Below are 23,177 nucleotides of genomic sequence, written 5' to 3' on the forward strand. Positions count from 1 at the left end.
CCTGTATATAAAGCCTCAGGTTTGATTACAGTATTGTAATGTTTAATCTTAACGTGGAGAGACATACATTTTTTGTTGTATATTTCTCTTGTTCTCCCATAAGCTCTTCTGAGTTTTTGGACACGGTTGTTTTGGGCTATTTTCTCTTATCCGGTTGATTCGAGAATTTCGCCCAGGTATTTGAAGTGAGGGCTCTGTTGAATTTTCTGTATTTTGTATTTAGACTATGGATGTCTAGTTTTGCACAGAAAAATTCAGTTTTCTGGTAGGAGATATGAAGTCCGACCTTTCTGGCACATGCTTGGAAAATTTCAACTTGCTTTATTGCTGTGACTTCATCGCTGGACAAAAGGGCAAGTCATCCGCGAAGGCTAAGCATGGAATTACAAGCTTGTTTTTTCGTGTTTACTGGGTTCCAGCTATTTTGTGCTTTCAGTTCTTTTTCCCCATTCCCTCATCACCTTATCTAGGACGAGGTTGAAGAGGAGGGGTGACAGTCCATCTCGTTGCCGGACACCAGTTTTTATCAGGAATTCTTCCGAGATTTCTCCTATGAATTTCATTCTTGACTTCGTGTCAGTGAGGGTCTGTTTGGTCAAGTTTAGCGTTTTGGAATCTAGTCCCTGTTCTTTCAGGATGTTGAACAGAGACTGACGATCAACTGAATCATAAGACTTCTTGAAATCTACAAAGCTATAGATGATTGGAAGGTTTCTGAGGGCCCTAAATTTTAGAGCGGTTTTGAGGTTGAAGATCTGTTCAGTGCATGATCTGTGAGGGCAGAATCCAGCTTGATATTCACCAATCTTATGCTCTAGTTGTTCTTGTATTCTTTTCAAAAGGCATGCAAAGAAAATTTTGTAGCCAACTTCAAGGAGGGAGATTTCCCTATAGCTGTTCACATCAGTTTTGTCTCCTTTTTTGTGAAGTGGGTGAATCAAGGCACATTTCCAGTCTTCTGGGAGTTTTTCATTTTTCCAGATTTTTTGTATGATTTCTGCAAGTTCCTTGAGTGAATTTGGACCAAGATTCTTAAGGAATTCTGCAACAATCCCGTCTCTTCCTGAGGTTCTGTTGTTCTGTAGTCGTTTAATGTGGCTCTTAATTTCTTCCTGGTTTGGTGGAGGTGATTCTGGGCGAGTGAAACTGGATGCTTCTTCAAGAAATCTTTCAGTGGGTTCGGGGCAGTTAAGAAGTTCTGAGAAGTACTGTGCAAGTTCTTGGCAGTTTTCTTTATTAGTAAGCGCCAATTTTCCATCTTGTTTCCTGAAACATAAGTTCTGTGGAATGTATCCTAGAATTTTTTCTGTGAATATTCTGTAGAAATCCCTTGTGTTGTGGTTTCTAAAGTTTTCTTCAACTGACTCCAGTTGTCCTTTCAGGTGCTTTCTTTTCTCTTGCCTGATGGCTTTGGATACTTGTTTTCTGGTCTCATAAAATTCTCGTTGAGTTTTCTGCGATTTTCTACTGTTGTATTTCTGAAATGCAGATTTTCTGATCTCTAGGGCTTGGTTGCATGTTGAGTTCCACCAGGGGTGTTTTGTATTCCTTTTTAAGGGTACAATTTCTCGTGCCTTCTGTATGATTTTGGTGTGGAATTCTTCCCATTTTTTTGCTGGCTGATTTTCCCATGCTTCTTTTAGATCCATAACAGGAATCCATTTTATGTCAAATTTCTGTTGTTGGATTTTCTTGGCGTGGTATTTTCTTGGAGTAAATTTTACTTTAACTCTTGTGAGATAGTGATCAGAGTCGATGTTCGCTCCTCTTCTCACTTGTACATCATGTACTTTTCTGTAACTGATACGAGATAGATACATGATCAATCTGAAATTCACCAATGGATTCAATGGGAGACATCCAGGTTTTTTGTTTCTTTGGATGCTTCCTGAGGGATGTGGACATGATTTTAAGGTTGCACTGTTGACATAGTTCAATGAGTCTTGAACCGTTTTTGTTGGTAAATTTGTGCGCCGGGTAGAGTCCGACAGTTTTCCTGTGTTCCTTTTCTCGGCCGATTTGTGCATTGAAATCGCCTAAGAGGATTTTAACGTCATCCTTTGGAATTTCTGACATTACTTTTTCAAGTTTGTTCCAAAATTTGTCCACGTTTTGGGGATTCTTCTTGTTGTCTATATTTGTAGGGGTGTGTGCATTTAATAATGTATATTTTTTATTGGCACACTGAATCCTCAGGGTCATTAGGCGATTGCTGATGGATTTAACTTCCTGGATCGAGTTCAATATACTTTTATGTACTACGAAGCTCATACCAAATAAAGGGGTCCTATTTAGAATCTTTTGGTCTGTTTTACTTTTGAATATACGGTTAATTTCCATAATCCAAGGTGGCATCATCAGTAAATCGAGTTTCCTGCAGGGCAAGGATAAGAATTTTTTGCCGATCAAGTTCTGTGACTAAATTTAGTAATTTTCCTGGTTGTATCGAAGTGTTGATATTGAATGTACCAATGTAAGTGGAGGTTGTGTGGGATAGTTTACCAGAGAGCTCTGACTCTCTCCCATGTTTTCATGGTTGTCCAGGCTCCCCAGAATCCGAAAGCCTGGTTGCCATCTCAATGCGACGGGTGGATTGGATACCACCTGAGGTAATGTTGTTACTACGCTCACGAATCATGTTTGGCTTGTAATAGGAGATCCAGCAGTGCTGGGTGCTTAGAACCAGGGATTGTTAGTTCCTGGAGCTTGGTATTGCCACCGCACCTACAAGGTGTCAGGCGCGGACCAGGAAGCCGGTGGATACCACTCAGGTGCACCTGGATTTTAAACAGGCTTTTTCTTACTATCCCAAAAAGCAAGGGTGCCTCCTCCGCCAGTTCCGCCGTACCAATGATCTTCATCTCCGCCTTCACTGCCGTTAAGATTATTATTATTATTATTATTATTATTATTATTATTATTATTAGCCTGAACCACGCCATATAAAACAAGTCAATAAATAAATTATCATCATCATCATCATCATCATCATCATCATCAACAAATCAAATATATGTATATATAATGTATGTATAAGTATTTATTATACCAGAATTTAATATGACACATGTTCCAAAGATGGCAAGGATCATAATTAAAGTTCATACATTTTTTGAAAAATGTAGGATTTTCAGAGTAAACAAACATTTTATCCTGCTTATGAATTCAGAAAATTATACATTCACAAATTGGGGATATTAAGATCAAATGTGTTGTTTATTAAAGTTCTAATGCAACACATTTATTAACAATCCTTCAAATTGAGAAATTACTGAACATAAAATATATAATAGTCTTCATACTGAAATCCTTATTACTTTCACTGACACAATGTTAACAGAAGAACGTAAAGATATCCACTTGAATTTCCAATGGTTAAGGTAATTGTTTTCTGAAGTTTTTGGTGAACTACATTTACCTCAACTTTTAGTGTTGAATAACTATTAGCTGTCATGGTATCACCGATGTTGAACAAACAGGAAAATAGTGTCAATATATATATATACACGAGGGCTATTTTTTTTTCAAGGTCTGATCGGTCGCGACAGTCAAGCGCCCGCGAATATATGATGAACCGCTGCGCAGATGTGTTGCGCAACGTCTCTGAAATGACCGTTATGCGCCTCACCTCAGTCCCGTCAGTAGTGAACGTGCAGCGCGCTCGTAAACATGGCTACAACGATCGCTTCGCCTGTCAAGTGTGAAGTGCGCAGTGTAATTCGATTTCTTCAGGCTGAGGGGTGCAATGCAGCCAAAATTCATCCCCGAATAAGTCGTGTGTATGGTGAAACGTGCATGAGCGACAGCAAAGTGCAAATATGGTGCAGGAACTTTACAGCAGGGCGTACAGACGTCCATGATGCAGGCGACCAGGGAAGGAAGCATGTGTTAACCGATGATCTTGTTCAGCGTGTGGATCAGGCAATTCGAGAAAATCGTCGGTTCACAATTTCTGTGTTGAGTGCTTCGTTTCCTGAAATTTCCAGGTCAGCTCTCTCCACAATTGTGAGTGAGACACTTCAGTACCGCAAACTTTGTGCGAGATGGGTTCCGAAGATGCCATCTGACCGTCACAAAACACAGCGAATGGGCGCCGCTTTAGCGTTTCTCCAGCGCTACCATGATGAAGGACCGGATTTTTTTAACAAAATTGTTACAGGGGACGAGACATGGGTTCATTTTGAAACGGAAGAAACAAAAGAGCAATCCAAACAGTGGATGCATTCGCACTCCCCGAGTAAGCCAAAGAAATTCCAGCGAACATTCTCCAACAGAAAGTGTATGGCTACTGTGTTCTGGGACCGGAAAGGAGTTCTATTGGTGGAATTCATGGAACGTGGTTCCACCATCACTGCAACCGCATACTGTGTGACTATTCAACGTCTACAACGGGCAATTCAGAATAAGCGGAGAGGGATGTTGTCATCAGGCATTGTCCTCCTCCATGACAATGCTCGGCCGCACACTGCAGCTGCCACCACAAACCTCCTGCAGCGTTTCCAGTGGGATGTTTTCGATCACCCAGCATACAGTCCGGACCTGGCTCCATCAGATTTTCACCTCTTTGCTCACATGAAACGCTGGCTAGGAGGACAGCGTTTTGACACCGACGAGGCGCTGCAGACCGGCGTACAAAGATGGTTACAGGCGCAGGCGGCGACGTTCTATCAAGAGAGCATTGACAAGTTGGTACCACGCTACGACAAATGTCTCAATCTGCGAGGCGACTATGTTGAAAAATAGCTGTGATGTATCAGTAAGTGTTACTAATAGAAAAGTGTCAAATTTGTACTGCTGTTTCATTTCGTGACCAATAGGACCTTGAAAAAAAAAAATAGCCCTCGTATATATATATGAACATAGTGCTGTGGACGGTACTCCTACAAATACTTCGGAGGCCAGAGCTTGAAAACATTAAGCCCTGGAGTGAAACTCCGTAGAACTGCAACTCAGTCCGCCTGTCAGCCACCTTATTAAACGACAATAAGTAGTCGTGCCTGGATTGCAGTGTTAGCGAGTCGTTGGACAGAGCAAGCCTGTCTGGACTGCCTCAGCGAGGCATTCTGCTCTTCTCAGCAGCATGATTCCTATACATACGGTAGCCGCATTTACCTGAGCAGCTCAGACGTCATCAGCAGCCCGCAGCCTGCGATGTTCGAACCAGCACTACCACAAAATGCATGCAGAAATATGTAAAATTACATAACTTGAAATACGATGCTGATGACAGAAGCAGAAAATTCCTTCTAGTCCAATAGAGTAAAAAGTAAAGATGTTCTACAGAGAAAAGGTGAAAACTAACTGGAATCTGCATAAAGAGTCAACATGGTAGCACACGTAATAAGACGCTCATAGAAGGCAAGACAGAGGGCCAACAAGGAAGACCCAGAATTGCTTTCATGGACGACATCACAAGAGGGCGACCTTACTGCGTTGTCAAGACAATCGCCAACGAGAGAGAATTTACATATGAAAATGTTGCCCACTAACCTCTGGGTTGAGGAGAGAAGACCACTTCTATTTGTTTAGTCTTCAGCCCAGACGTTGGGTGGATCCTCAAAAAGCACCACCAAAGGCTATGCAGTTGTACAAAAACTGATGGTGGTACCATAATGAGGCATAAAAGTCATGGTCAGGAGCGAGATAGTTTTCCTCACTGGGACAAAAAATTCTATTGCAGCTCGATCGGACCTAGGAGCAGCATTCAGATGCACTTGTCATTACTCAGCAGCTTCCATACCATAACAGAGGCTTCAGTGGAAGCTACATTTTGCACTGGCCTGTGCCCATCAAGAAATAGCCACAGGAATGAGACCAAATCATTAAGAAATACAGTCGTCTTTTTTCGGTTCATTTTGGCCCACTAGGGACCATGGGGCTCGTATTAACTCTTAGGTAGGGTCTTTTGCTTTTTCTTGGCCCAGTACCCTTTCATTTTCTGGCTGTGTGCCTGCTTCCTTCCATCCGTCCACTTATGTTTGGTGGTCCCTGTATTCTTTTTGCTTGTGAGGGACAGTAGGAAGATTCCCTGCAGGATGGCCTGTCGGTACTGAGATTGGTTCTCTGTGCTCTCTTATGGGAACTGTAATTCCTCTAGGTCTGATTTTCCTGAGGTGATCTACTTGGTCATTGAAGCATTTCCCCTACTTGTCACTGAGGATTCAATTGGTGAGCCCACGGGGTTTCAAGCGAGTCATGTGCCTGTAGAAGGTCAGTCGCCTTTTTTTTCTCATACATGTGACAATGTCTTCCTGATGTTCGTACAGCTTGTTGTTGATCCTGATCCTGTAGGTGCCATCCTCCTCTCTTATGGGACCTAGTATCCTCCTCAACATCTTCCTCTCTAAGTTCTAGTTTCCTGAGTGGCCCTTTTGATTCACCAAGAGGCACTCAGAGACGTAGAGTACAGAGAGTCTTACTACTGAGTTGTAGTGCTTCAGCTTTATGTTCTTGGAGAGGTACTTCAAGGTGTAGATGCTTTTACAGGAATGACAGCCCTTCTCTAGCTTGATGCACCTGGTGTCTATGGCCAAAGTTTTGCTCTCGCTTGCTGAGATCCATTCTCCTAAGTACAGTATTTAGAAATTGCTTCATAGGAAACCTCTTCTTAAAGTGGTCAAAAGGCAATCACCGGAACACAAACCCCAATACCTTGGCTCAGATTTAATGGAGAGAACCACATTCTTCCCGATGTTGAGATGGCTAGTAATTTCAGTTTGAGTTGCAACAGTGGCTATATTATCATCTCTTTGCCTTCTATGGCCTTCTTTACTTAATACTTGTTGGATGATGATATACTGTAGAGGGGAACACTGGAAGATAAAACACTATGTTTAGTCAGTATTGGAAGGGGGAGCAATGAACGAACAAAAAGTAGGGACAAGAACAAACATGAAAAGGCAATGAGAAATGAACCGTCTGAACCACTCAGCCCAGCCAGAGAGAGAGAGAGAGAGAGAGAGAGAGAGAGAGAGAGAGGGAGGGTGTGTGTGTGTATTCATATTCATTTATTCAATCTTAACGAATTTCCATTACAAACTGTTAGTGTTTGTAGAGAGGTATCAAAAGAGGATGAATTTCTTTTATAATAAGAAATCTAAAACCCTGCATCCCTGTGAAGTAGACTACCCAACAAGGCACAAGATGAGTTGAGAATACTTAATTCAGTGAGCCTCTGTAACAGATCGTGCTGATGTCTCCCATCGTTCACTTGACACTGGGTCAAAGAACAAAAACTACATTATAAAGATGGTTATTTACTTTGAGTTATGAAGGTCCACTACAGTATGTGCTATATAACACCTATAATAAGGATAACAGATGAAACAGCCTTCTGACAGCCCTAATTAAAATTACTTTTTATGATAATGAAAACAAAGAAAACAAAAAATTGGGACAAACTTATCACAGGTCAGTGAGGGAAGAGGGAGCAACAGAAAGATGAGACAAGAACCAAACGTGAAAACACAACGGAAAACCTCCACATTTCCATATGCAGCAATCTTCCTAGTCAATCCCAGTTTGTCTTCATTCATTTCCTCTCAGCCCCTAACAAGCTCATTTCTATTTCCTAGCCTCACCCATTTCCCCCCGAATTGTTTCACAAAGGTATTGAAATGAAATGGCGTATGGCTTTTCTAGTACCGGGAGTGTCCCAAGACAGGTTCAGCTCGCAGGGTGCAGGTCTTTTTTGATTTGACGCCCGTAAGCGACCTGAGCGTCGTGATGAGGATGAAATGATGATGAAGACAACACACACACCCAGCCCGACCCTGCCGGGAATCAAACCCGGGACCCCTGTGACCAAAGGCCAGCACGCTAACCATTTAGCTGTGGAACCGGACACAAAGTTTTTTAAATTGTGGGACTCATTTGATTTTGCTGTTATGGTTTTCATGTAGTTTGTACCTATTTATTGCATTCAATGGATTCTGTTTTTGTTTTTTTCAAATGATATCAACTTCCTCTGGTGGTTTTTCATTCAAGAGTTTAATCACTTTTTGAACTGTTGAGTTAAGATGTTTTAATCTTCTGCACATGCTAGACGAGGGGTTTCCAAATGGCAGCCCACAAGGGCATTTAAAAAAATATTTAAAGAAATGTGAAGAAAATTTACAAAAAAAAAAAAAATAAATAAATAAAAAAAAATTCATAGCTCATTCAAAAATGTATTAATTTTTATAACCTTTATAGACCCATATCAGAACTAATTAATTCTTTAATATTATTTCCTGTTTTTCCAATGTGGCCCTTGAGCCCGTACAAATTGGAAACCCCTGTGCTAGACAATCTATATCTCTAATTTTCCTCTACATAATGTTATTTGTTGATTAACTTTGAGGACTAATTTTTGTTTCCACCATTCTTACTATTTGTGTCTTACGAGAAGTCTCAGCAGCTTGTAGGTACAGCATGAGTAACAGATACTACACTAAGTTACAAACATAAGTTGTGAAAAATAGTGCAAGCTCTCTGGAAGAGATGAGTGTTCCTTATTAAACTGTTCATTATACAGTGAAAATGAAAACCTACAACCTGTTTTCCAGTCATTGACCGGGTCAGGGATGTGATGAATGAAACATATATAGGCTGTTATTACAATGGGGTCGCCACTCCCAAGGTGATTTATTAATGAGTGATAAATGCTATGAAATGATAATGGAGAGTGTTGCTGGAATGAAAGATGACAGGGAAAACCGGAGTACCCGGAGAAAACCTGTCTTGCCTCCGCTTTGTCCAGCACAAATCTCACATGGAGTGACCGGGATTTGAACCACGGTATCCAGCGGTGAGAGGCCGACGCGCTGCCGTCTGAGCCACGGAGGATCTCATTATACAGTACTTACAGCAAATGTGCAAGTAAAGCGTAATTGTACTACCAATTTGAAACTTCACAGCAGCCCCTTAGTTCAAAAGAATCACCGCGGACGGAACCGATGTTTATGGTCAGGCCTTGAGACTTGACACATGCGCAGCAGCCATGCTGACCTTCTGCACTCCCTACCCCGCATGAACGCGACTTCTCGTCAGATGACCACAGTACATTAATTTTTCAAGGACACAGTTAAAGAGGAATGGAGAGAACCTGTCTCCTTATCTTAATCTTGATTTTATTTTGAAGGGTTCTGAGATTTCCCTCATGAATTTAACTTGGGACTTTCTTGTTTGTTAGTGAATGTTTTGTTACTGCAAGAGTTTTGAGGTCTAAACCTTATTCTTATTGTATATTGTGATTATTATTTTAATATTAACTAATGAATAAACCACAAACAAGCAACACTATTAGATATCAAATACAGTATATGAATTTATTATGTATGTCTTACCTTGGGTAAACCACCAGCACGAACGTCACTCACTTGGCACAGTTCAAGGACATCACCATCCTGCAACAAACTAAAAGTTAACTTTTCATCTTTCACAGTAAAGTTCCACACAGGACCAGAACAACGACATAATGTCTGAAGGAATATATAAAAATACATAGTATTGGGAACTCAAATGTGGCCACCAAGGTGAAAACACAAAATAATATTTATCAGATACTAGCTGGCACCTTCTGGTGCCCTAGTGTATCTGTTTTAAGACCCACTGCTTTAGCCTTACTGTATTCAGTCTTAGAATCATGTTGTCTAACTTAGTTTGAACAGGGTTGACACCAGAAGAAAGATGTGCAGCCCAACCAGGAAATGCACATAATTGAGGTATTTAAATTCAAACCCTGACTTTTCCATGGCTTCAGGACAGTTTATCGGCCAACTATTTTCACGAAAAAAGCAGAAATATCGCGGTTTGAATATGAATGCCTCAAATACAGGTAGCATATGTAGTACAAACACTCAATGGCTACTGGTGCTAAGTAACATCTCATCTCCAGCCTCTAGAAAATCAGAAGTCCTTTTGCAGATCTTGAGAAACGTCAGGAAGATTCTCCAGCTACCCATACACACAGATATGACTAAAGTATATCACCAACATCTGAAATCAAGAAAACCACCCTGTCACACATAACACCACTTTGAAGAATACCCCTTTAGTATCAGTGAAGCAAGGAAAGCTCAGCAGGGGCACTTTCTGGTATTCAACAGAGCTGCCCAGAAATCAACCCATCACAGTGATGTAGACTGCCCAACTAAAGCATTAAACAGCCAAGTAACTTCAATCCATCGAGAGCCTGCTGAAGCGGTGACCTAGATATGGAGATATGATTGTGTGAACTTGTGATCTCGATACTCCCATGAGTCCTTATCCCTAGGTGGTGCAGTTCTTTTCAGCCCCTCCCTCTGAATGGAGGAGACCTGCAAGTACCACTTTACCACGTATCATTCTTAAATATCTGGCAGTACCAGGCCTCCAAAGACGGCAGTTAAAAGCACTAACCATTTTATGTTACAGAAGTACCCTATGATAAATATGAACCACATTAGATGTGAAGCTTCCACGGTCTTTTGAGTTATTTAGTTGTTCTTCCGGGTTTAACTGTATTGTTGTTTTCAATATCTTCCATACAGTTTGCTGATGTTTTCAATACATTGCCGTATCCTTTGATAAGGTGACTGAAATAATCGGTCTCCGCAGGCACCTAACCGGTAAATTAATGTTATTCACATGACCTCTGCAACATTGGAAAATCTGGCAAGATGTTTGCAGATATATCTTTCTTGCTTCCAGGAATCCCTTTTCTAATTTCCCCTGTGTGTAGCTGAAAATAGTCTTGATTCACACCATATTGTCCATACAGACAAAATGTAATTATACATAAGCTCCAAACTATGAATAAATAAATAAATTAATTAATTAAATTAAATAAATAAATGAATGAATCAGTCATTGCTAGACCTTGGCTACTGTTTTCAGGCATTCTGATATGGCACAATTTAGGCTGAATGATTGTCTGAGCTACTCAGCCCAGTATGAATAACATATGTTAGAATATAAATACTGTAAAATACTATTGTTCGGCATAGCCCTGTTGTAGGCACTCCACTCCTTCCGCTTGCTGTACACGGCAAAGAGAATGTGTGCATGGAAGCTCCGCGGCCGGTGATGCTCTTTTATTTTTAGTTCACGGGATTCCTGATAGAAGCGTCCTTTACGATCTGCCAGGGATCTGCGAAATGTTGCCAACTGTTAAGGAAATGTCCAGCGGACTGTTGCGAAATTTGTTACAACCACTAAATTACTTATTTTCTTGCCGTGTGGGCAATATGCGCCGCGGCGATAGTTAAGAGCCTCTTGAAGGGAGTGTGGCCCCCAAAGGGGGGCCACTGTTCTCATGACAGAGCTTGGCCTTGGATTTGGAAAGATAGGTTACAGCTACTAAATTACATATTTTTCTTGGTGTGTTGCGTTTTTATTCTGCGCAGGTTGGTAATGGAACCAGCGAGTTACGTATTATGGGAATGATGTCATGTCGGCCAATGGCCGTGCTCATAGCTGGCCGGCTAATGGTCGATGGCGCGTGAAAACTTCCGTTGTGTTATAAAAGTAAACATACATTTTTGGGCGGGTTGATGGGTCCCTGGCATTCGTAATGAACACATCTCCCTTCTAGAAGGATTTTAAGGTACAATTCATATATATTTCTACGCGAAGTTGTGTGTTATATACTGGAGTGCCTAGGGTAGGGCACTACCTTGTTCATTATGCCATTGGATTTCTTATATTGTGATTCTCTTCACCATTGAAGGAAAACTACGTAGTTAATATAGCTGCACATTAATGTTCAACATTCATTTTAAATCCATAGGTTAGTTACATCTCTAATATTTTAGGATCATGAGTATAACTTTAATGCATTGGTCATCCAGATACAAGACTCTGAAAGCTATGGAGTTCAATAGAACAGATGGGTGATGTCACAAAGCAAAGGGCTTACAACAGCTTAAGCAGAGCTAGATTGAGAATAGAAATAGAGATTACTTTCTTCCAAAAAAATACTTACAACAAAACTTCAATTTTTTTATAAGTCAAAATTAAATCTAAATCCAACATACCAATGTTAACTTACATTGTTTTCACTTTTCCAGTAAATGAAGAAACCGTACTCGTCTACCTTGAAGAGGCAGTTCTGCTCGAAGGTGTTGGTGGTGTCCTTGTCTTCATTCCACCGGTCAAATACACATCCCTGCACCAAGGCCTCAGGCACAGGGACGCGCCAGTTGAACTCGAAACGCTTCGTCATTCTGTAAGGTTATGCATGGGACCCTGGAATGGGAACAGAGTAACTGCAGATGGTATAAATACATTTCCAACCAGACATAATACAGCGAAAACTGTTCCAATGACCCCTCCAATTAGTATAAATAACTTTATTCATTAATAGAATATAAACTTCCGACTCCAGCCATTCAATATTCATTAGACCATTGATATTAAACAGTCATTATATAAACAAGGACATGTTTCAACTCATATTGGGTCATTTTAAGCTAGAAAAATACAATTATTCTAGAAATGTTCACAAAAAATGTTAGCCTTTAAATTGGCATGCTATAGTATTGAGTACATATTAAAATGTCGTAAAAATGTTTAAAATGCATGAATAAATGTAAGTAATTAAAAGTCTTTAAAATACTCTCTCATTATTCAGAATGATTGAGTGTGCTCCAATTAGTAACCAATTTTTCCAAGAACCGATTTAAAACCACATAAAGGAAGGTATTTTGTAACTCTATTCAAGGACCACCTCCCTTTCCAAGCCAACAACCAGCCATTTTCTTGGTCGTTGCTCTTTCCAGGTTAAATTTACTGTAGTATGATGTTTGGATCATCAGACCATAGACTGATTAGATGCAGCTCTCCATGCCACCCTATCCTATGCAAAACTTCATTTGTACGTAACTACTACATCTTACATCTAATCTAAAATCTTTGTCATATTCATGCCCTGGTCTACCCCTAATATTTTTATCACCTACACTTCCCTCAAAAACCAACTGAACATGTCCTGGGTGTCTTAAGGTGTGCCCTAACATTCTGTCTCTTCTGGTCAAATTTTGCCAAATCATTCTCCCCTCACCAATTTGATTCAGTACCTCTTCATTTTGTGTTTCAATTTACCCATCTTACCTTTTGCATTCTTTTGTAACACCACATTTCAAATGCTACCATTCTCTTTCTTTCCGATTTAGTTATTGTTCTTTTTGCACTTCCATACAATGCCATGCTCCAGACTAAAGTCTTCAAAAACATCTTTCTAATTCCTTTATCAATGTTACAAGTAAGCCTATTTCTTTTCTTTGTTTGTGCTAGTCTGCATTTCCACAAATATCAGAGGAACAAACCGGGTTTATTCCAGGCAAAGGAACTCATTAGCAGATCCTAAGCATCCGACAGCTCATACAGAAGACAAGGGAGTACAATATCAAGATGTTCCTGTGCTTCGTGGACTACAAGAAAGCCTTCGACAAGGTAAAATGGTCAAAGCTCTGGGCTATACTCATTGAGATGTGGATGCCGAGTCATTTAGTTTATCTGATTCAACAATGTATTCTTCAAACACTGTGACGGTGAGAGTTAATAGCAACTTCTCACACATCTTTTCTACTACTGCTGGAGTGCGACAAGGTTGCATTCTCTCTCCCCTCCTATTTAATGTATACAGTGAGTACATTATGAGGGAGATTCTCAAGGATTGGAGTGATGGCATCACAGTTGGTGGCAGGAAAATGAACAATCTCAGATATGCGGGATGATCCTGTGATAATTGCAACAGATGATCATGAACTAGAAACCATCATGAGGAGGTTAGACGAGCGAAGCGAAGAATATGGTCTTGAAATCAACAATAAAAAGACCAAAGTGATGACTGTAGATCATTTTAATAACAACAGACCTGCCATAACGAGAATTACTGATTATGAGGTTGTCAGTAGCTTCAAGTATCTGGGATTTATTGTCACAAATACCGGAGACGGTGAACCTGAGATCCGTAAGCGCATTGCGATCGCGGGAAATTCAACAGCAAAACTTACCGGCATCTGGAAGGACACCTCCATCACTTCCAAGACAAAGCTCACCCTCATTCGAACTCCGATATTCCCTATCACGACCTATGCAGCAGAAACTTTGGCAATAAAGATGGCGGATCGCTGCAGGATTGATGCTCTAGAAATGTGGTGCTATAGGAGATTACTGCGAATACCATGGACAGCACACTGTACTAATGAATCGATCCTGCAACAGCTCTGCATCAGAACCGAGACTGTTGACCCTCATCAACCAAAAACAACTTGGATATTTTGGTCATTTTGCCAGAAGACAGGAGGCAATGGAAATACTTATCATAGAGGGAAAAGTTGATGGCCGAAGACCTAGAGGACATGCACTGTTATGATGGATGGACCAGATCAAGAGCTTGACCAGGATGAGCTTACAGCAAGCAAGTCACTATGCCCAAAGTAGAGACTCGTGGAGGCAGATCACCAAAGGATTGTCGCGTGATGCCACTACACCCTTGCGAAGGGTTGGACTCAAAGAGAGCATTTTATGTCCTCATTACTTCTGTCATCGGAGATTATTCTACTACCCAAGTAACAATATCCAGCTTTTTACATCGGTTCCTAATTTAATATTTCCTGAATCACCTCACTTCATTTGAATGCACTCCATTTCCTTTGTTTTGTATTTATTTATTTTTTATTTATTTATTCATTTATTTATTTATTTATTTATTCATTCATTCATTTACATCTTGTATTCCTTCTCCAAATTGTGTCCATACAATTCAACAACTTCTCAAGATCTTCTGCAGACTCAGATAAAATATCACCCACAAATCTCAAGAGTTTTGATTTCCTCTCCTCAGATTGCGATTACCTTTCCAAATTCCTCCTTGATGTCCTTTACTGACCTAACCCCATGGCACTACAGCCCTGAAGGGCCTTGGCCTATCAAGCGACCACTGCTCAGCCCGAAGGCCTGCAGATTACAAGGTGTTGTGTGGTCAGCACGGCTGTTATTCTTGACTTTCTAGACTGGTGATGTCTTTTATTGCCTGTTCTATATAAACAGTGAAGAGGAGAGGGGATAAATTGCAGCCTTGTACTCATTTCAAGATTGCTGCTCCTTTTTCATAGCCCGTGATCTTATCACTGCAGAGTGATTTTTGTACAGACTGTACATAATCCTATACTTTCTTAGTATCTGATCCCATCACCTTAAGAATCTCAAATAGCTTGGCCAATCAGTATTAGCAAATGCCTTTTCTATATCTACGAATGCCATGTATGTGAGCTTGTCTTAATCCGATCCTCTAATATCAGACGTGAAGTCAGGACTGATTCACATGTTCCTATATTTCTTCTGATGCCGAACGGATCTTCTCCCAATACACCTTCAAATTTTCTTTCTATTCTTCTGTAAATAATGCGTGTTAAAATTTTGCAAACATGAGATACCAAACCAACAGTGCAGTGGTTTTCACACTTGTCGACATGAGCTTTCTTGAGAATAGGTATAACAACATTCTGATTAAAATCGGATGGCACTTCTCCTGTATTATAACTCTTACACACAAAATGGAGTAACTTCGCCATGCTGGTTTCTCCGAAAGAAGTCAGTAATTCTGAGGGTATGTCACCAATTCTAGATGCCTTGTTTCTATTTATGTCCCACAATGCTCTGTCAAATTCTGACCTCAAGACTGGGTCCCCCACTTCATCAGCATCAACAGCCTCCTCTTGTTCTAAAACCTACATCATCTTCTTTCCCTTTATACAATATTCCTGCCATCTTTCTGCCTTGTCTTCTTTCCCTAGAAGTAGTTTTCCACCTGAGCTCTTAATACTCATACATTTGATTTTCCTTTCTTCTAAGGTCTCTTTGATTTCCCAATATGCAGCATCTATCTTTCCTAAAAATTCTGCATATAGTATCCAAACCCAAAATAACTTCTGTCTCACATCTTACAAAACATGGCGGCAATGGTGTTAAAGCATATGTAAATAAGTAACTTAACTGTTTATAACTTTAAATATTGTATATTTTACACTAGTAGTACTACTATGGTCCTTAAAATTATTTTAGAGTACCTATCCTTTTCAAGAGAGCACCTCTTTAAAAGACTTTTACCGGGCGAGTTGGCCATGCGGTTAGGGCATGCAGCTGTGAGCTTGCATCCATGAGATAGTGGGTTCGAACCCCACTGTCGGCAGCCCTGAAGATGGTTTTCCAGGGTTTCCCATTTTTACACTACGCAAATTCTGGGGCTGTACCTTAAGTAAGGCCACCGCCACTTCCTTTCCATTCCTAGGACTTTCACATCCCACCATCACCATAAGACCTATCTGTGTCAGTACGACGTAAAACATATTGTAAAATACTTTTTTTTCTTCTTTTTTTTTTAAATCATCGCAGCTCACTTAATATAGGTTTCATACAACTCAATAAAATTTTACCTTTAACAATGTCAGTAAGTAAGTAACTTTTCCACCTTTAAATAAGTTGTATTCCCTTCTTCATGAAGAAAATGTAGGTCATCTACTCGTACCTGACATTCACTCTGACACTCATCAAATCAAATCAGTCTGAACAGAGAGAGTCAATAAATGATTGAATTAATTGAAAAAAATATTCCACAAGATGTAGTTTCTTTTTCAGGGATTTCTCAACATCCTAGAAAAATACAGAGTACAAGTAGTGACGCTTTGTCTTCATTATCCAAAAGACAAAATCTTACTCCAAGTACAAGAACAAAATATCTAGCGAGTCCTTGTTTAGTCTCGAATCCAAATCTCTTTTCTCGTAAATCAAATTCCAAGTCCCTCTTCAAGCTAGGTTCTTTGTTTAATTTAATAACTGTATAGTCTTGCCTACTATGTACAGGCATTTTAACAATGACACCAACAAACACCACCATCACCAATTAGTTCATTACCATAATTACCAAACAATATTTCCATTTGCAAACTATCAACCTCATAGTCCATACTGATGTATCATACAACAAAGTGAAGTAAACCAATAAATCCACCTAATCGGTACAATATATTCTTTGCCTTACATAAATTTACATTTCAGTAGTACATGTTTCGTTTAGTAACTTTAGTACAACACCAAACAGAGAACCGAGGCAACAGCTGGGAGATTACTCCCGAGAAATGTGAGGCAAGAGCAACATTTCCAATATTAGGATCGAGTTGCAAAACAACAACCTCCTAATAAGCACAGTAAAATGCAAGACAACCATACGTTTTTATCCAATGAAGTGTTAATATTTACTGCAAACATCACCAGTTTTCTTCATATGTACATTACTCAGAATCTTTTAAACAAGACACGACTCTACAAGAAGACTGAATTTTTTTTATTTTTCTCAGTAGATCTGAGATCGCATGCTACATGAGGACTATAATTTTTTTAAATATTAGATATGTTATTACAAGCTTTTACTCAAAGACATTGTTTACCTTCCCCCCCTCAACCCATTCAAGGCTTAAAGTCAAAGTTTTTATGGTGTGAATGTTTTAAGACTAATATGTTTTTATACCCTTCAATAATGTCACCTATAAAACGTTGTAGCTGATGATGTTTAGATACTAAACGAAACATGGACTACTGAAATCTAAATTTACCTAAGGCAAAAATAAAATAAAAAATTGTACCAATTAGGTGGATTTATTGGTTTACTTCACTTTGTCAATATTTCCATGTCAGCATGTTCCATGTTGATGGACTTTGCAATAAAAACCCAACTTAGTGAAAAATCTCTGTTACCTTAACTCTTAAGGCAACAGTGTACCAGGTATAAGAGATGGGAAATTAACATTTTTTTCATTGTTCTCTGTATATTTTTAAAAGGAACTAATATTTCTGAAATTAGTCAGAAGTGTGTGAAATATGTAATAGTTGTGAATATCTCTTCATTCCTTGAACCGTAAAAATGTATGAAACATACAATCCACAGCTTTTTTCTGTACAGTTTCCTGATACAGATAATATAAACAAATCTGATGTTTTGTTTTGGCCCCCTAAACAAACAAACAACAAAAATAAGGACACTAACCTTCAGACAAACAATAACTGAACTGAACCTACATTTGACTTTTGTATGCCTAATCTGAGATAAAAAAGAAAACTGTGTAAAATATTTGAACTAAAAATTATGTTATCCATACAGATGATACTAGAATGACAGCCTGCATGAAACCTTGTGTGTTCAAAGAGGCTACTCAAGCTTGCCCTCATACAATTTTTTCATGTAGACTGATCAAAAGTCTGTTTATCTAAAACCACGTGATGAGCATTATGGACGAGGAGAACTATTCTCTCTTGTAGCTGAGTAGACAATCTCCAAAACAATCAGTTAGGTCAGCAAATCTGTAAATTAAATCTCCCCAGACTGTAATGGTAGGGTTAACACAGGACAACCATATGAAAAAGAGAATAATTTCTTGCCTAAAGTAAAATAATATTTACTAACCAAATAAGACAAATAATCACGGTATACATACTTTTCTTAAAAAAAAAAAAATTCAAAAAAGCCAATGCTTTAATGTTTTAAAAGGAACTAATATTTCTGAAATTAGTCAGAAGTGTGTGAAATATGTAATAGTTGTGAATATCTCTTCATTCCTTGAACCGTAAAAATGTATGAAACATGTTTCAGTTCTTTAACCCTCGCATTACCAAGTAGTGTATTCTGACTACCCCAGGCTGATTTTTTCCCTGTAATAATTTTATCTGAAGAGCTACATACCTGTGGTTTCATGACTTTGTCCTAAAATGACTAAAATTTAATTTACACTCATGACTCTCCCAATTTTTTTTTTAATTTTTTTTTTAGTTATTAAGAAATGACAGGACATATTGGTGGGATTGTGAGACTACCCCACCCACTTGGAATGAAATGTCTTATTTTCCAATTTGTCAAAAATGAAGGTTGTAAGAAATATTCTCTCCATCTACATTATTTCATTTTTAAATTGTTGAATTTTGCTCTGCAGAGTAGGTATATGATCCTTGGGTAGGCCGGCGTTAGGTTGCACATAACAGCTGCGCACAATGTTGGTCACACTGCAATGGCGCACGAAGCGATGTTGCCGCCGTAACAACAGCTGATTGCACGACACGTAAGTTTTTAGAAACACGGGAGAAATGTTTTTAATGTCATCGCGATGATACACAATACAAATGAAATAGGCCGACAAAAATGAACTTTCAACTCACCGATTATTCATCACACAAAATTATACGAGATAAATATACTACGAAGTTCTTATTATCGCGATGTTAGAAAATACAGAAGAAATCGGCCGACAAGGATCTCACTTCAAATACACCAATAAATTTTAGAATAATATACACCGGTGCTAACACAAAAGGTCTCTTCATGCAGACCATTTCTTGCAAGCTCTGATACTATTCTGAGAGATTACATAATAATTTGCTCCAATTTGGTTTGTCCAAGCTTGCATTTAAACTTCTAACATTCTTATGCAACATCACATCATATTCACCTTCATAGTAAATATTCATTTTCATGCAATTCATATTTCTGTTCAGGCTCTAAGATGTTAAAATATGAATATCCAAAACTGCCAATTCAAATAGTTCTTTGCAAAAGCTAAACTGCTTACACAATTTCTTCCAGAATCTGAGCCAATGAACAAATATTAATATTTTTCATACATATCATTGCTTGTACACATTATTTTTGGTTATACTTCACAGTAAGTCCAGATATATTTAATTCTCTAACTCTGGTGCAGTAGATGTAACATGAAAACCATTCAACAGTTACTCTACAAACTGCAAACATTTATATTTTAAAATATACTTCCAGAAAATTGATCTTTAAATATATCACACAGTGGATACTGTACACCACTAATCTCATTAGTTATGGCCTTATTTCCAGTCTGGTTGAGTCAGGACATAAATTGTGGCCATATCCGTTTCCTATCTTCTTATCTCATTAACCCCAATTTCCTTTCTTCCTCCACGATACAGTGCCTGTCACAGACAGGGTTTAAAGCCAACTTGTAAGACTGCCTAGGTGGTGTCTCAAACTGGAAAGTCTGAGAACAATGATCAGTACAATTTTGGTTTTGGAAAGTCTCTCTGTTCATTTTATCAATTGGCTTTACGTCACACCGACACAGATAGATCTTATGGCGTATATGGGGCAGGAAAGAGCTAGGAGTGAGAAGGAAGCAGCCATGGCCTTAAGGTACAGCCCCAGCATTTGCCTGGTATGAAAATGGGAAACCATGGAAAACCATCTTCACAGTTGCTGACAGTGTGGTATGAACCCACTATCTCCAGAATGCAGGCTCAGAGCTACATGCCCCTAAGTGCACAGGCAACTCGCTCGGCATCTCTTCGTTCAGTTAGCTTCCCAATCTACTTTCTGTTCCAGCACTACTACCCTCTGCTGTTCAGACACAGATTTAGTTTACTCTGTTACTTAATTACCGTACCCCAGTTTGGATAAATAGTCCTTGTATGAAGATAATTGAAGTTCAGTTTAACAACACTATGAACAATCAGGTCAACTCCAACTCAATGACTTCCGGTAAGTACTAAGCCATATTCCTCCACCAGAGATGCAGTACTCAAATGAAGGAATAAGGAGAGAGAGATTTATTAAAGAAATAAACCATCCATCCTCCAATGAGGGTGACCATTTGGATCCGGAATACAGTTTCAATTTCAATGAAGTTTAAAAATATCAAGAAATGAAAATTTAATTGTTGATGCTGTTATCTTCTTTTTTCTCCAGGGTTAAAGATACCATATAACCAACAACTGCTCATTCATACAGATATCAAACACCTATATATTGCTGAGCTTCAATCAAGGCAACTGTAACTGCATGGTATCTTGTAGCTATCAACTTTGGTCATGGCAAACAGTGGGTGAATGAATGGAAACAGTTTGCATGCATAGAGTGTTCTGACATGCTGTCAATCACAGAAATGGTGGCTTTAATCAACCTCAACAGATTTGGACACAAATTAGATTTGGACAAATCACACAGTATGTGAAGAACTCCTGCATAAATGGAAAAGAAGATGTCACCATGTTGCGACTGTGGCACAGAGAAGCAAACAGTGAAGCGTAAGATTAGACTGCCCTCCGTGATCCTACAGATATGCACATAGGGACACCACAGTCAATTATTTATATTTGTACTAAATTGTAATTATCTACATACAGTATATGCCATAACGACATGTACATAAAATAAAACATTTTCTTTATACGAAGTATCATTTTAAGGCTGTGGCATCCTTCTCTGCAACATTATATTATGCAAAGACTTTGTTGAAGGTCACGTTTATGAACTTAAACATGTTGGCTATATCCTTCATCGTAATTTAACTTCCCTTCCTTTACACATCTTCCACCCAATGATGAAGATGATGATGGACTTTTATTATTAGAGTCACAAACATTTACAAAATAGCAGCACTTAGTTATCAATACATTTTTGTATGATGTCAGAACAGAACTGGCTACATCCAGTGCATTCTGAGAAAGTTGATGTAGATCATCCCCTGTGCTCAAAAATGGACACAACAGAAACTGAATTTTAACAGTTTGATCTTCTCTTCAACTCTGATGTTATTTCATCTCGCCATGTTGATTTTGGACCTGTCTGCTACTGACCTCAATCTGTTTCAAGGCTAATTTGATACAACACTTCTTGAAGCCAGCTGGTAAGCATCCGGAGATGAGAGAGCGTAGATCTTCAAAGATTCATCCTTAACCTGTATAAAACTGTGACGCCCAAAAAGAAGGACCCCCAGGCTGCAGTTGTCTCCTCAATTGCCCTCAACTTGTTGGAAGTTCGGATAGTTAATCGCTGACTTCCAGGATGATTCAGTGTGGTTGAGTCACAAGCAGTCACAAGTCTATGTCACAGTGACACTGTTTCTTCAACAGTCTCATCTACCAACATTTTTTGTATACAAAGAAGAACAGGAAACCACCACTTCTCCAACGATATTTCACGTGCAGCCACTTTGAGGATGATGATAATGATGATTTTTGTTGTTTAAAGGGGCGATGTTTGTTTCTTAGAGGTGAAGCTTCCACAGTGTGTAGAATTTTTTTTTTTTTTTTTTCCGGGTTGAATCGTGTTGTTGTTATCTGTACATTACGTACAGTTTGCCAACGTTTCCAATACATTGCAGTATTCTTTTTCAAGGCGACTGAAATACCCCTACTCTATCCCAGGTAGTCAGTCTCCCAGGCAGCAATCACACTATACGTAATGTACAGATAACAACAACACGGTTCAACCCGGAAAATAAACTAAATGATGACGTTTGTTGTTTAAAGAAACCTACGAGCTAGGTCATCGGCCCCTAATGGCACGAGGTGCAACAAAATGAAAATTAAAACTTCAAAATGTATCCACTGACTAGAATCTAAAACAAAATGACAGTGAAAAAATGATTGTGAAACAAAAACAATCAGCAGATCAAATTCACAACCCTTATTGGGATGATGCTTATTATCTAATGGGATCCAAAATCCAGGTCACTGGCCCCTCACAATGGTACTAATCACTAGTAAAGCAATCCATGGTGTTCCTAATACAGTGGTACTAATCACACATAACGTAAACGCATGGCGTTTCTCACATGGTGGTACGAATCACAGGTAATGTAGACCCATGGTATGTCATACATAATAGCATCACTCACAAGTAACACAAACCCATGGTATTTCATACATAAAGTTACTACACACAAGCAACGCAGACCTGTGGTGTTTCTCACCTACTGGGACTAATCACGGGCGGCGTTATTGCCATAGTGTTCCTCACTTAGTGGAACTAATCATAGGCAATGTAGACCCACGGTGTTCTTCATATAATGGTACTACTCCCATAGTAATCGTCGCCCGTTGATACTAATCGCAGACCCAGCTGGAGACCATAGTGGTTCGTGTTCCTTATGTAACAGTGATTATTGCTCCAAAAAGGGAGCACAACCAGGCGCATGTAGTAGTACTAATCGCAAGTAAAGTCGTTTCATGGAGTTCATCGCATAATGGCAGTACTAGTCGCAAGTAATGTCAATCCATGGTGTTCCGTATATAATGGTAATAATCACAAGTAGTCTCATGGTTCTAATATCATCCCTTGGTCGCCCCTTTTAGTCGCCTCTTAAGATAGGCAGGCGATGCCGCGGGTGTATTCTTCGTCTGCATCCCCCACCCAC

The 23,177-nt window shown here is 39.2% G+C and overlaps 1 protein-coding gene across 1 annotated transcript in view; it reads right to left on the minus strand.

The window, feature by feature from the left end:
- The window catches only part of norpA (no receptor potential A), a 159,946-nt gene that overhangs the window by 125,511 nt on the left and 11,258 nt on the right, over positions 1-23,177 (minus strand). Inside the window, exons 2-3 of the mRNA XM_067155832.2 lie at positions 12,011-12,207; positions 9,327-9,386 (exon numbers count right to left, since the gene is read on the minus strand). Coding sequence (XP_067011933.2) covers positions 9,327-9,386; positions 12,011-12,184 — 234 coding nt within the window. The 5' untranslated portion in view covers positions 12,185-12,207. The remainder of the gene's footprint in view (positions 1-9,326; positions 9,387-12,010; positions 12,208-23,177) is intronic.

Source organism: Anabrus simplex, chromosome 11 (assembly GCF_040414725.1).
Source record: "Anabrus simplex isolate iqAnaSimp1 chromosome 11, ASM4041472v1, whole genome shotgun sequence".
Classification (NCBI taxonomy): domain Eukaryota; kingdom Metazoa; phylum Arthropoda; class Insecta; order Orthoptera; family Tettigoniidae; genus Anabrus; species Anabrus simplex.